The 15,788-nt window shown below is 49.3% G+C and overlaps 1 protein-coding gene across 7 annotated transcripts in view; it reads right to left on the reverse strand.

The window, feature by feature from the left end:
- Positions 1-2,265: 2,265 nt before the first annotated feature.
- Positions 2,266-15,788, reverse strand: part of stard13a (StAR related lipid transfer domain containing 13a) — a 100,154-nt gene continuing 86,631 nt past the window's right edge. For all 7 annotated transcript variants that reach the window (XM_064352730.1, XM_064352728.1, XM_064352729.1 and 4 more), the window contains 12 exons: positions 15,371-15,452; positions 13,460-13,523; positions 10,364-11,790; positions 9,025-9,195; positions 8,341-8,500; positions 7,723-7,921; positions 7,207-7,420; positions 6,886-7,000; positions 5,369-5,590; positions 4,822-5,039; positions 4,067-4,243; positions 2,266-2,477 (listed from right to left, as the gene is read on the reverse strand). In XM_064352730.1, the coding sequence (XP_064208800.1) occupies positions 2,360-2,477; positions 4,067-4,243; positions 4,822-5,039; positions 5,369-5,590; positions 6,886-7,000; positions 7,207-7,420; positions 7,723-7,921; positions 8,341-8,500; positions 9,025-9,195; positions 10,364-11,790; positions 13,460-13,523; positions 15,371-15,452 (3,167 nt within the window). In that variant the 3' untranslated portion in view covers positions 2,266-2,359. The remainder of the gene's footprint in view (positions 2,478-4,066; positions 4,244-4,821; positions 5,040-5,368; positions 5,591-6,885; positions 7,001-7,206; positions 7,421-7,722; positions 7,922-8,340; positions 8,501-9,024; positions 9,196-10,363; positions 11,791-13,459; positions 13,524-15,370; positions 15,453-15,788) is intronic.

The raw sequence follows: 15,788 nt of genomic DNA on the forward strand, positions 1-15,788 counted from the left end.
CCTGGGACAAAAGGTGAGTGGAATCTCGCCAATCAGTGACGTTGATCAAATTGTCAGGTAGAGAAAAAACCAGCAGCAGCCTACTACTGATTTAGAGTTCCTGATTTGAATATCCATTGTAGACAAGGGTTGAATTCAGTCCCCTGTTATCACAAGAATTCCTTCATAATTTTCTCCAAAGTTATTGAGAAGGGGAGACTTAATGTAAAGTATCAGAATTCATTAATGTTTCCCAGTGGGAGTTAGTTCGTTTATAAACAAGAGTTGTATAGCTTAAGTAATTCTAGACGTCATACAAACAACCAAGCTGAGCTAAAATGACTTTAAAAAACAAATAGGGACTCTTTGGCCATCTGTTACCTATAACGTACAATGCATTATGTGATTGCCAGGATACTAACATTTGAATAAAGTTTAACCTATTATAGCCTTAACTGGAGGCCAGTTGATGAGACCTGACTCTAAATAGGCATAGGTGGAATCTAAATACATTATAATACAATGTATTGAACATTTTATGTAATAAGGTTGTTTAATTTTTTACCAAGGCAGATGCCGATGCCGATGCCATATGGCTTCGCTTCCTTCGTAATGAGACACCCCCATTTTGACAAGCAGAACTCACGGATTGCAGAGTCATAAATCACAGTCTGTTACGAAGGCGGCAGCGCGCGCGCGCCGGGTAGACCGCTGTTCACGCGCAGAGCGCGGGACACAGAGCGCGCGCTCTGGTGTTGGTTTCGCTGCAGCAACCTCATCCCGCTCTCGGACGACATTTGCAATAATGTGTGAAGGTTATTTAACTATTGCACAACGAACGTATTATTATGAGTGTTGCGGTTTTGTTTCAGCTGCTCAGATACTGCTCAAGTATTTTTACATACATTATTGATTACATTTTACATAATGTATGTTCATAATTTCATAGGTATTCTAAACTGTCCTCCCATTTATATGTATTTATAAATGGTTACACCTGGTTTTCGATGTAAATGTAGAAATACTGGTTTAATTATGTCCATGAAGCAATTCAAATAATCTGACAACAGGCCATAGGCTATTTTCCATGGTTTATCACTGTTGATGCAATATGGTGGTTCATATTTAACATATTTAAAATGTTTTAATTTTTTCCATGGTGTATCACTGTTGATGCAATATGGTGGTTAATATTTAACATATTTAAAATGTTTTAATTTTGACAAACTACTTATTTCACATTCAACCATGTGTTTTCCATAACGTGTCCTTGCGCGTGTGCGCCACTCTTTTGAGAGTGTCTGGGACGTGCACATTTCATGCACAGATGGGATCTTTGGGGTGGGGTATTTGGACCAGGACCTGCGTGGACAGTGCGACTGTAATGGTGCTTTAGAATCAACACAGATTATGCAAATGAGTGGTTCAGAAGTAGTTTGAGTGAAACAGAGAGGAGAGGGAAAGAGAGACGAAGAAAGATAAAATTTCACAATGTTTTTATACTCTGAGGAATTTAATATTTTCATTAAAAAAAAAAAAACTTGTCGTCAGACACCCTGTTCTCCGCTCTACGGCGTTATCCAGTACGTTTAGAGCCACAAAATTTACACGCACGCACGCACGCACGCACGCACACAAACGCACGCGCACACAGGCAAACGCACACGCGCATGAAAACTGCCAATGGGCTCGGGCCAAGTGAGCAAAATAGCGTTCAGACACAAACAGCACGGATGTAACGTAGCAAAACCGGCGCGTGGTTCTGCTGTCTGCAATACACCACTAGCATAGCAGAGGAGGAGTGGCCAAAGCAAGCACACAAGCAGATAAATCTGCCTAATACGCCTCACATATTTACAGTATGTACAGTCTATATGTACTTATACACATATCTACACACGGAGGTACACACACGCACACGCACTTTACGTATTTATACATTGCTTTATATTTTAAATGAGGGGAAAACTGGAGTGCTTCTCAGAAGCTTGGAAATGTATAAATGTCCTAGACATCGTAGAATGTGATGACCACAACAGCAAAAAACAACAACAACAATAATAATAACATTATTATTAATAATAATAAAAATAATAATAATAACACTACTGAAATGGTTTCAGTTGCTAAGGAGGACACTAGCGTAGGGCTGGAGCGCAGGCTGGAGGGGGGGGAGGCGCTTAGGGCTGGAGGCTGGGGCGGGAGCTCATGTCCATGCTTGTGAGAAGGGGCTGTGGCAGAGCATCATGGGATGTTCCGGATTTGGTCCTCTGTTACCGGGGGTTCTGGTCCGGTTCTGGTTCAGGTTCTGGTTCCGGTTCCGGTTCCAGTTCCAGCTCTGGTTCTGGCTCCAGTTCTGGCCTCCGGTTCTGGTTATGGCTCAGATCTTGGTCTCGGGCCCCTCGGTGTCCAGCGGGTGGAAGGAGTCCCGTATCCGCGCGGCCTCTGCGGCGCACAGGTGACCGAAGGCCTTGTTGTACCATTCAGGAGTTCTGCCCCTGAAACAGGACAGTACAGGTGAGGACCTCACAACGCACACACACACATCACACATACACACACAGACATATGACACACACACACACCACACATACAACACAACACACACCACACCACATACATGCACACACACACGCACACACACACACACACACACGCACACACACGCACACACACACACAAGCACACAAACTCATAAACACACGCATGCTCTCGCACACACACACACACACACACAGACATACATGCACACACACACACCACACACACACACATAACACACACACACCACACACACGCACACACACACACACACACACACAGGCACACACACACACACACACTCATAAACACACTCATGCTCTCGCACACACACACGTACACACGTGCACATATACATGCACACACACACACAGGCACACACACACACACACACGTGCACATATACATGCACACACGCACGCAAACATGCAAACACACACAATCTATTACGCACACATTCACACACACACATACACACATGCATGCTCTCATGCCAATGTTAATTTTAACATGGCTTTTTAACTGAGTCTTACTGTACCATTACCCACTTATTTTGACATAAACACCTTTAACATTTAGCGTATTTTAAATATAACCAGCAGAGAAAGATCATAACCTGACATTAAACAGGCTGCCAAATTCTATCTTTTAACAAGCAGTCAGTTTGTAGCTATTTCTAAATCAATTGTAAAGCGAAAAATTTGGCTGACCTACTGTTCCTACTCTAACTAAGTTAACATTCTGAATAGTTTTCCGGTTCGTCTACAACATACAGCACAAACATCTTACCCTCGAGAAGCGAATGTGGCTATTTCTGAACAGCGACTCATTGTTATTCTCGGAAGTTAAGACCCATGGGGTACTACCCAGGGTTAGAGTGTAGCAGGGCTGGCTAGTTGCTCCTTTAGCATCTGCCAAGAGCTCAGCTTTCATAGTCATTTTAATCTTGTACGGCTTTGTTGATAAAATACCACTAAGGATTAGCTGTGCTCATCCTTATTTTAAGGCATTCACAAGATATTACCACACACAGACACACACACACACACACTCTCTCTCTCTCTCTCTCACTCACACAGACGCACACACACACACTCTCTCTCTCTCTCACTCACACAGATGCACGCACACACACACACACATTATCTCTCTCTCTCTCCCTCTGTTACACACACACACACTCACTCTATCTCTCTCTCTCTCTCTCTCTCTTACACACACACACACTCTCTCTCTCACACACACACACACACAGTGTCTTAAATACACACATACATTATCTCTCTCTCCCTCTGTTACACACACACACACACACACACACAGTGTTTTATATACACACACACATTATCTCTCTCTCTCTCTCCCTCTGTTACACACACACACACACACACACACACACAGTGTCTTATATACACACACACATTATCTCTCTCTCTCTCTCCCTCTGTTACACACACACACACACACAGTGCCTTATATACACACACACATTATCTCTCTCTCTCTCTCCCCCGTTACACACACACACACACACACACACACTCACTTGAGGTCCGCCCTGCAGATGTGTGTGAGGCGGGATTTGCCCGAGCTGCACGGCTCCAGCAGGTACTGTGACTCCAGGACCACGCCCCTAACCCCGCCCATGGGCGGAGCTTCCTCGTGCTCCACCGACATCGAAACCAGAGCACAGGCACCCTTCGGCATGTCTGTCCTCCACGACCTGCCCCCAGACAGACAGACAGACACAGTACAGTCAGATAGACAGACAGTCAAACACAGTACAGTCACATAGACAGACAGACAGTCAACCACAGTACAGTCACATACAGCTACAGTACAGTCACATACAGCCACAGTACAGTCAGACAGGCACCGTACAGTCAGATAGACAGACAGACAGACACAGTACAGTCAGATAGACAGACAGTCAAACACAGTACAGTCAGATAGACAGACAGACAGTCAAACACAGTACAGTCACATAGACAGACAGACAGTCAAACACAGTACAGTCACATAGACAGACAGACAGTCAAACACAGTACATTCAGATAGACAGACAGACAGACAGTCAAACACGGTACAGTCAGATAGACAGACAGACAGTCAACCACAGTACAGTCACATAGACAGCCACAGTACAGTCAGACAGACAGACAGACACCGTACAGTCAGATAGACAGACAGACAGACACAGTACAGTCAGATAGACAGACAGACAGTCAAACACAGTACAGTCAGATAGACAGACAGACAGTCAACCACAGTACAGTCACATAGACAGACAGACAGACTCACCGAAGCACCACGAAGTCGCGGCTGGGGTGGGGGGGCATGTGGCCGAGGGCGTACTGGTACACCTCCGTCTGCCTGTCCAGCGTTTCCAGAACCTTCCACTGCAGCAGGTCCACGTCCCACAGGTGGCGCTCACGCAGCACGCGGTTCAGCACCACCGAGGGCGGGGCCTCCACCTCCGTCGCCACCCGCCAACGCCGCAGCGGGTTCCCGTCACCCACCTGGGGAGGGACGGGGAGGGGGGGGGTGGCGCGGGGGTCAGCATGTCAGAGAAAATCTACTCCTGTGTGTGTTTGTATGTGTGTGTTACACATGCGTAAATCTATTTATGAATTTGTTTGTGCGAGTGCACTGTATGTGTATGCATGCAGGCATGTGTATATACACAGTACATATATATATTTGTGTCTTTGTATGTACTGTGTGTAAATGTACCCTTTGTGTGTATATGTACTATGTGTATTTCTGTGTATATACTCTGCATGTGGATATGTACTGTACTTGTACTATGTGTGCTTTGGTGTATGTACTGTGCATACAGGACACCCACCTTCTTGTAGGAGACCTCTGTCCCGTCGGTGCCGGCGCAGGCGACCCAGCTCTTGGACCGGTCCCGCGCCTCCTTCAGCAGGCCCTGCACCAGCCCGTCCAGGTGGGCGTGGTACGACCCCCCCTCCTCCTCCAGGTGCTTACACAGCTCCTCCAGGGAGGGCACGGGGAGCTCCGCCTCCACGTACGAGCTCCGGGACTGCGTCACCATCTCGTGGGGGATCTGAGGGGGGGGGGAGAGAGGGGGGGTTATGAGCAGGGACACTTTTAAACGTTCCTGTCCTGGAAAGGGCTGTTTATTTTTCACCTTCAACCTGTTTTCTCACAGGTTGGGATGCGTGCTCGCAAAACACCTGGAGTTTGTGTGTATTTGAGTGTTAACCCAGAACACTAAGGTTCAGGCTCACACACATACACACACACACACACACACACACCCTCAGGCACACACACACACACACACACACTGGTCTCTCCTGAATACTGAGGAAATTCCTGGTAGCGGGAGGCTAACTCAGGGGCAGACGGCGTGTTCCTGTCTAACAGGAAGCTCTTCAGGCGCGCTTCATCAACTGCGGTCGACGGAGGATGGAATTTGCAGACTCCGGCCATTTTTAAAATTCCTTTTCCAGGAATTCAGACCAGGGGATTTTCATTTTTCATTACAATCACAAAGAAAAAAAACATTAACACTTATTTTCAAAGACTTTCCAGGAATTCGTTTTTTTTTGTTGTTGAGAAAACATGAATCTTTTTTTGGTGGTGGTGGTGGGGGGGTGGGGGGGGGGGGGGGGGGGGTGGGGCTCTGTTGCTCCTTGACATACCGATTCTTCCAGAATAGCAGTGTAGTTCACATCAAAATGAAAGATGAGAATTAAATGTGAATTTTTTTGTAGTGAACTTGTCTTAATGCGTTTGTGATGTTGCATTTATATTCCCTGGTCTGGGGACTGTATTCTATTCTGGTATACGCTGCTCTGTTAGTTGATGTCGTATTCTTTGGTCTTATATTGTTCAGTTCTGTTATTTGATGCTGTATTCTATGGTCTTATATGTTGTCCTGTTGTATTATTTGATGTGCTATTCTGTTCCCTTCCTGCTGTCCTGTTGTATTATTTGATGTGCTATTCTGTTCCCTTCCTGCTGTCCTGTTGTATTATTTGATGTGCTATTCTGTTCCCTTCCTGCTGTCCTGTTGTATTATTTGATGTGCTATTCTGTTCTCTTCCTGCTGTTCTGTTGTATTATTTGATGTGCTATTCTGTTCCCTTCCTGCTGTCCTGTTGTATTATTTGATGTGCTATTCTGTTCTCTTCCTGCTGTTCTGTTGTATTATTTGATGTGCTATTCTGTTCCCTTCCTGCTGTCCTGTTGTATTATTTGATGTGCTATTCTGTTCTCTTCCTGCTGTTCTGTTGTATTATTTGATGTTGTATTCTGTTCTCTTCCTGCTTTTCTGTTGTATTATTTGATGTCAGGTTCCGTTCACTCGTTGCCGTGCCGACGGGCGTGTCTCACCTCAAAGAGCCGGTCGCACTCGGTGATCATGTGCGCCAGGCCCTGCGTAGCCGCCAGGTTCTCGTTCAGGTCCTTCTGATCGGGACGTCCCGTGGCGTACTTCTTCTGCATCGCCCTGAGGGGGGCGGAGGGATGGAGAGAGAGAAAAGGGAGGGGGGAGGACAGAGAGAGTGAGAGAATATTTTTTACTTTATTCATCATTGGTGACATGATAGGGATCAAACCCTATCCCACGCAGGGGATTGGCCACAACCTCAATATTTAATCTCTCGGGGTAGTGTTACAGCTGTTTTGGGACAGGAAGCATGTGGTCATGGTTACCGTGGCGACAGGTTGTCCTTCTTCAGGATGTTGAGGTGGAAGAGCGAGGGCGCCAGGCACACGGCGATGTTCATGGGCGTCATCTGGTTCTCCTCCACAGAGGAAGTGACATCACTCAGGAAGCAGAGCAGGGTCTGCAGCACCTCCCTGTTCTCGTCAGACATCAGCATGATGGCGGCCTGCACCGCCTGCAGCCTCTGGTCCTTAGGAACGTCTGAGAGGGAGGGAGAGAGGGAGAGGGGGGTGAAAGGGAGAGGTGAAAGGGAGAGAGAGAAGGAGGAAGAAAGAAGAGAGCGAGATAGAGAATGGGGGCAAGTGAGGGACAGAGAGTGAGATGGAAGAGAGAGAGAGAGAGGGGTGGAGAGGGAGGGAGAGAGAGAGAGAGAGAGAGTGAGAGAGAGAAAGAGAGAGCGTTAATTGAACCGGATCGTTGACTTTTGAGCCGACACACATCGATGTGGTCAGACGTACGCTTACACCCCTGGCACGTGGGGACCTAAAACCCGTGTTCCTCACATTGGTAGATGTGCAGGAAGGTCTCCCCCAGCTTGCTGGTGAGCAGCGGCTCGGGCAGGTCTCTGAAGAACTGCTTCACCATGTCGGCCACGTCGTACGCAGACTGGTCCTCGTAGGCCACGTCGTCCGGCGAACTCTCGTTCATCTGCCGCAGCGCCTGGATCCGGGACTTCACCCCCGACTTCCGGAAGAGCCCCACCTGGACACGCGGAGAAGCTTTCTGTGACTGTTCCGGAACGCTCGGTCATTTGGGGGGTAATGTTTCCACGATATTTTCACATTTTTGTGTTACTACTCTTGTGTTTATTTCAATACATTTTGTGTCAAAGTTACTACTTTTGCATCATAAATATACAATTTATGTGTAACAAAGGAAGACTTTAACACAGACTGGTTGAAAATAACAAGCAACCGTTGTCCAGAACTGGTCATGGAGGAGTGTTAAAGAATGATGTTGTGAAGTTACGTTTTAAGAGTACACTGTAAAATTGTTTGGGGGAAACGTTAAACAGTATCTCAGACCCAAATGGGAATGTAACGCACTGTTCTGCAGTGTTCCAGAGATAGGGGGACGGGGGGGCGGGAGGTGACCGTGTTTTTTCGGCAGGGGTACGGTACCTGGTCCAGGCACTGGCTCCGGAGGTACCGCAGGGCCTGCTGCAGGCTGAGGGGGAGGGGCTGTCCTGTGCGCTGGACGTGCACGATCAGGGGCACCCCGAAAATGTTCTTGTCCTTGTAGTCCGGCACCTTGTTCCTCTTCATGAACCTGGGGACCGACCTGAGGGAGGCGGGCATGGTGAGACACTGCATCGCATCGTCCAATCAGATCTCAGCGCCATCTCGTCCAATGAAAGAGAGGCCGCCAGTAGCACAGACAGACTGCTGCTCTCACTGAGATCGCTGTACTGTGTACATTACATTACAGGCATTTAGCAAACACTCTTATCAAGAGTGACTTACACAACTTTATATAACGGACATGCCCATCAGTATGTTTAAATTCTTTCTTGTTCATTTTAAAGCCAAAGGATCTTGGTAAATAAGATATAATTGTTATTATAATAATTATTACTATTATTATTATATTAATATATGAGTGTGGCGGTGTGAATGTGAGAGCTTGTGTGTCTGTGTGTGAGTAAGAGAGTGTGAGTGTGTACGTGCATCTCTGTGTGTGAGTGTCTGTGTGTGTGCAAGAGTGTGTGCATGTGAGAGAGAGAGAGAGAGTCCCAGAGTGCACGTCCCAGATCTATTCCTGGCTATGACACTCTAGCCCCGCCCCCAGGCCCCGCCCCCTCTTACCAGGTCCAGCCGTGCTTATTGGACATGGAGTACTTCTCCATGATGGCAGTGAGGCGGAGCAGGGAGAACCTCTGCAGCAGGCTCAGCTGACCGGCTGATTGGCTGGTGATCTGCAGGGAGGCCCCCGATTGGCTGAGGCGATTGGAAATCCTGAAGCTGGGCCAACGCAAACTGGGGACAAGAGAAACCACAGGGTCACACACATCTTAATGGGACCTTATAATCACTCATCTGGTTAATACAGTATATCAGGGCTACCCAATCATGTTCCTGGAGATCTACCGTCCTGTAGGTTTTCACTTCAACCCTAATCTGGCACACCTGACTCTACTAAATAGCAGCTCAACTAGAACACTAGCTGTTGAATGAGGTGTGCTTTGTTAGGGTTGCAGTGAAAGCCTACAGGACAGTAGATCTCCAGAAAAAGGGTGGGCAGCCCTGCAGTATATGATGATCTACACAGCCAGAACGACAGCTGAAGAACAGAGTGAATGATGCTGATGTAATATTTTGACTTTTGTGCATTTGGGAAATTCCCTCTCTAGAACAGCTTCTACAGCTGATGCAAGTTAATTTCCCAGTCTGGAGAATAATATTTTGTGTGCGTACGTTTCCAGGTTAAATATACCCTGCTTATCTCACGCTCCATTTAACTTTCCCCCCCGTTGGTCCAGAAGCAATAAGATACGGACAGACTCGGTATGAATTTATTAATGTGAATCAGAGTTGGGATCAATTCCATTTCTATTTGAGTCAGCTCAGGAAATGGAGATGGATATTAAATTAATTAGCGAGAAGGGTCCGTGCAGCACCACGGGACCTTGTTTCAATCTGCGGCCCGAATTTCAGTTCATTTCCTGAGCTGATGACCTAAGATCAGGTGACGCGTTTCATTTTTTACGCTCCCAGACTGTGGAACAGCCTGTCTCTACAGATCAGAAAGAAATCAGCAGCTAGTTTTAAAAGTCATTTGAAAACACATAGTTTTAAATGAGCTTTTATGTGGTTTGGGGCACCTTTGCTGTTCTTTTATCATTTACCTTCTTTAAACCTTAATCATTAGACCTTAGTGTTTTAAAATGGGGGTATTTGGCCACCATTTTATTTTACTGTAGGGCTGCCCAAACCTGTTCCTGGAGGTCTACTGCCCTGTAGGTTCTCACTCCAGCCCTAACAATGCTAAGGACGGTAGATCTCCAGGCAGGGTTGGGCATCTCTGTTTTACTATATGTGGAACAGAAAAGGGACTAGCCCTCGATGGGACTGGGGTGCTGGGGCACTCCCCCTCCTTCAGCAGACCTGTCCCCCCCACCACCCCCCCCCGAAACGGCGCACGCACCGGGTGGGCCTGGTGAGCGACGCCCCCACCCCGGAGTCCCGCCTCTCCCGGGTCCCGGTGGAGTCGGTGTCGTTGAGGGACCCCCCGTCCCGGTCGCCGTCGCTGGGCGTGGTGCTGCCCTCCAGGGCGGAGTTCCCCTCGAAGTCCAGGGTGATCTGACTGGAGGACTGCAGCCCCGAAACCCCGCCCCCGTTGCAGACCCCGCCCCCGACCCCGCCCCCCTCCGGCAGCACGCTCTGGGACCAGCGGTCCACCACCCGCTGCAGGCCGCTGACGTGCTGCAGGACGTCGTCCAGGTGGGGGAAGAGCTCGGCCCTCTCCAGGTCCAGCAGGTCGCCCGTGCTGGCGTACAGGTGCGAGCCGGGCACGTTGTCGTAGACGCTGATGCGGCTGCCCCGCGGGCAGCACTGGCCCAGGAGGCGGGGCTGCTCCCGTGGGGAGGAGGAGGAGGAGGAGGAGGCGGCGGCCGCGGGGGGGGCGGGGCGCGGCGCGCTCGCCCGCCAGTCGAAGGAGGCCCCGCCCCCTCCGGCGGGCCCGGGCGTCAGGCTCTCCACGGACAGCGCCTTGGGGAAGGTCCCGGGCTTGTGGTCCTGGGGCACGTGCACCACCAGGTCCTCGTAGGACCGGAACTCGCTCCGGCGGGACGGGTCGCCGCCCCCGCCGCCCCCCCGCCTCGGGGGCACGCCCCCCACGTGTACGGCCCCGCCCCCGACCGCGTCCTCCAGGTACACGCCGCCGCGCTTGTGGGCGGGGCCCCGCCGCTCCTGGGCGCAGGGCGTGCCGACCGTGCTGCCGCTGGTCTCCGATTGGCCGCTGGAGTGGGAGGGCGGGGCTTCGGCGGCGGTGGAGGGTGGCTCCGCCCCCCCGTTGACGATCTCGGCGCAGCGCAGCGTCCTCAGCGCCTCGGGCTCCCGCCGCAGGACCGGCGCGCTGATCACCAGCGCCCCCCGGTGGCCGCTCCGCGCGGACGAGCACGAGGAGGAGGAGGAGGAGTTCCCCCGCGTCCGCAGCAGCTCCATCCTCCGCAGGAAGTCCTTGGCGCGCGTGCGCCCGTGCCGCCCGCTCTTGGCGGGCAGCGAGCCGTAGAAGGCCAGGTCGCCGGGCCCCCGCGGGTGGGCGTGGTCGGGCGCGGAGGGGGACGGCGAGGGGGACGGGGCGGAGTCCGGGCTCTCCCGCTGCCCCCCGCCGCCGCCGCTGCTCTCGCTGTGCAGGGACGAGACCTCCGGCTCGCTCATGTCCGTCAGCACGCTCTCGCTGCTGACCGCCGCCCTTAGCCCCGCCCCCCCGGCCCCACCCACCACCACCACCCCGCCCCCCCCGAGGAAGCCGTCGATGTCCTGCAGCCTGGACCAGCGCCGGCTCCGCCTCTCAAACGTCCACCTGTCACTGATGGCGAACGGGTCGTCTTCATCGGAGTCTTCGCTCTGCTGCAAGAGGAGACGGGATATTAATCAACATAAACACACATTTACAATAAAAACAAACAATGCTGAGGCACTCACGTGGATTAAAAAAGCCTTTTATTGCCTGGGAAAGAACATAAAATTTATTGTTCAGATTTTGTGGGCCCAGAGAACAAAGGCTTTTTCAATCCACGTGAGTTCCTTGGAACTTTAATTTTTTCATGCATTTTTATCCCCTCGATTTCCACAGAACACCAGTGATTAAATATTGCTGCACCGCACCCAGTACCTCTTTACTTCAGTTATGCATTTGTTCTGTGCCTTATTTACTGTATACCTTCTTGTTTGACCTTTGTCGGAATTTCAGAGAAAACCACACAGCAGCCAACATATCGATGTTTACTAAATGGTATAGATACTGCAGATAAATACATTGTATGAGCGAGCACCGTGCTTTCATCATGTGTAAATGCATATTTAAAATTCAATTTGTATTGAAGCTCACAAGCAACTTTTTCTATTCCCCCCCCCCTCCAAAAACACTGTTTTATTTAGAGTATATTTACAAAGACAGGACTGAACGCTTATAAAAGCTGAAGATCTTTCGCTGCCCAGGAATCAGGTTTAGTGCACAACACCATATGTTAAGATAAGAGGTTAAGGAGGAAGCGCTGTATCACTGGTCATATCTGTGAACACCTAAGATAAGTGTCATATATGCTCATAAAAAAAGTTTCATATCAGGCGGGACATGATTTATCTTCCCATTCTTATCAGGAAATAAGAAACGAACGCAAGAGAGAGTAAATTCTCAACTTTGAAACGACCGACATAAAGCTTTTAAACGGCATGCCATGCCGCGGTAAACAAAGTACTGGGCGGCAGGTTTGATATCACGCATGGATATGTATCCTGTTCCCTCGATACGCGCGTAAATCCGTAAAAATCTCACAACAGCCATTCTGAAGCCAACGCTCTCCAGAGAACGACAGGCCACATTCCACAAAGGAACACCATCCCGAAAAAAACAAACCCAGGATCGACGCCGACTGAAAGGGGAGAATGACACAACGCTGGAACAACACTCTCAAATATCCGTCCAGACCAGATCAGTGGGATAAGGGGGATTTGAGCCTTTAACAACATTAACAAACACGGACAGGACACTGTTTTTTCTTCTCTCCCCCCCACCCCCAACGCACCCCCGCCCCCCCCTTTTCTGAAACCACCAATCCCGCGCAGCGTACCAGTGTTCTAGAATGTCGGCGGAACGGCACACCTGTACGCGACGCGACGTGAGCAGTCTGGGGAAACACGACGCTAATCCAAACTTGGAGGAGAGAGAAAGAATCCGGGAGAAAGCGCTGTCTGGAGATTTCAGAAGATATCCGGCGAATGGTATCGGGTTCCGGAACGTGTAAACACGCGCCACGGCGACAGACGTGCCAGGCGTTCGCCCGCCGCGCCTCGAAGGCAAAAAAACTCACGCGTCTCAACAGAAAACCACTGAACCGTGCCACAGAGCGACAGAAACCTGGAGGAGGATTCTGGACGTCCGTGAAATGCACACCCGCGCAATGTCTTTGAGCGGTCTCTCAAAAATGCTTATTTTGACTGCGCAGAAGGTATTGATATGGACCATAAGAGCAAGCTGGAACACAGAATGAAGATCCCCCCCCACCCCTTTACTTACTTTCTTTTTGGGAATGTTCACGTCCAGTTTCATAGAGGCACACTTGTTCAAGGTGTTGAGCCTCCTGGGAATGGGAAAGAGAGAGAGCGAGGGAAAGAGAGGAGAGAGAGAGAGAGAGAGAGAGGGTCTCTGGATTGGTTCCCTTCACACACAGTTCCTCTGGCAGATCTTCCCCTCCTTCTCATGCCCACACTGTAAAGGCCCAACTAACTCTACCACACACCACCCCTGACTCCACCCCTCCTAACAGCTCATTAAGCCTAATTAACAGGGTTTCCAGTGCCCCTCCAAACACACCCCCTCCCCCTAGTGTTGCTTGGTTGGTAGTAAGTCAGTTCCAGTGGTGTTGGTTCTCATAGTGACCTGTGGTCTGCTCCTAAAAGTTCACGAGGCAACAGCATTGTTTTTATGTTTATCTTTTTTTCCCCAAGGATCAGCACCCCACCCCAAACCCGTCTCTCAGACTCTCAGCCTTAACAACATCTTCTCTTGTAACCCTTTGAAGCATACGTTATTCGGAATGTTTAAAAATAATAATAAGTCTGTGTTCTAGAACTCCACTGCTTTCAGTCACCAGTAGTGGTGAATGTTCAGTTAAGAACATTGTAATCACATAATTGTGATCTCACACCTTAAAGGGTTAACAAACAATGTTTTCCCCCTCCACATTCCATTCTGAATAACTCAATTAATTTAAGCTGTTTCTTTTTCCAAAAAAACCCTAGAAACTGCTGTAATAAATGCATTGTATTTCATTAGTCCCACCCTGATGTACCTCCCCCCCCCCCCAAAAAAAAAAAAAGTTCTTCCAGTAATTCAGCCAAAGAATTCAATTCACCTGAGCCCCTGACAAAAGTCTGGTGACATAATTGTTCCTCTTAACGACTTGTGCATTGTTCTCTGGATAAACGGTATTCTCCTGCAGCAAAGCGGATGGATCTCTCTAATGCTGTAATTAACCCAAACCTCCTCCACAGAAAACCAGCACAGAGACTGCTGATCCCTCAGGCTCAGGGGATCAGACAAACTGCCCCTCCCCCCCCCACACACCCCCTCCCGCCCCGCCCCACCCCACCAAACACACCCTCCCAAACTTACAGACATCTGCCGGCAGTCTTTAGCCCCCCGAGGCTAACAGGCCTTTGAACAGGAGGTCAGAGTGTGATGCAGGGGAAAGGGGTCAGGGATCAAAGTGGGAGAGGCGGCGACTGGCACAGACAGTAGCCATTCCGACTCAACGTCTGGCCCAAACGAGGATTTCCCTCCCGTGCGCAAACAGCGCAGACTCTACGAGAGCCGCCAGATGCTCAACTCCAGTTTGAAAGATTGCAATTTGATTCACCTCGCTAGCCCTTTTAAAGTGAGGGGTTTTGGGAATGTTTTTGTTCAAAGCTCTAATTCAGTGTTCTAGAACCCCGTTGCTTTCAGTTACCAGAAGTGATTGTGACATCAGCATTAGAATGTCCAGTTAAGAACATTCGAATCACATAATTGTGATCCCACACCTTAAAGAGTTAATGGTCGTCAGGGGGCCGTCACCAAGTGACAGTATTACATTACATTACATTACAGGCATTTAGCAGACGCTCTTATCCAGAGCGACTTACACAACTTTTACTTAGCACTTTACATTGTATCCATTTATACAGCTGGATATATACTGAAGCAATGCAGGTTAAGTACCTTGCTCAAGGGTACAACGGCAGTGTCCTTACCCGGGATTCGAACCTGCGACCTTTCGGTTACAAGCGCAGTTCCTTACCCACTGTGCCACACTCCGTCAGTACTATGGCAACGGATATACTGAACAGTAATTTACCGCCGGAAACCGTAGGTGACCGAATGACGGAACGAAACGGAACTCTGCGCCTGAACCACGGATGCAGACAGACAGAGAGCGGTCTCCCTTACCGGCAAAGGGGCTCCACGAGGTCTTTGTCCAGGAAATCATGGTCCTTTTTCACCGCAGATATGTCAATGGGAAACTGAGAATCTACATAGGAAGGAGAGGGAGAAAGTAGATCAGGTGGGTTATTCACTTCCTGTTGTTTCCCATAATGCACTGGAGGGTTCTACTGTACGTTCAGTCAATAACACATCGATGTGGGTGGCCTTTTGACTTTTTATGTACGTTCATCGAGTTTGAGTCAATGAAATATGCTGATATTTTTAATCACAGCAAACACGAAATGTTATAGCAGCTGTTTAAAGTATCGGGTGTGGAAGCGTTTAGCTTGTGGAAATTATTTTGTTGGGTCAACAAATTCTTAAAACTTTCCTGTAGAAAAAAAAAGTGCATATGTGATCTCCAGGAATAACATAACTGGAA

Source organism: Anguilla rostrata, chromosome 9 (assembly GCF_018555375.3).
Source record: "Anguilla rostrata isolate EN2019 chromosome 9, ASM1855537v3, whole genome shotgun sequence".
Lineage (NCBI taxonomy): Eukaryota > Metazoa > Chordata > Actinopteri > Anguilliformes > Anguillidae > Anguilla > Anguilla rostrata.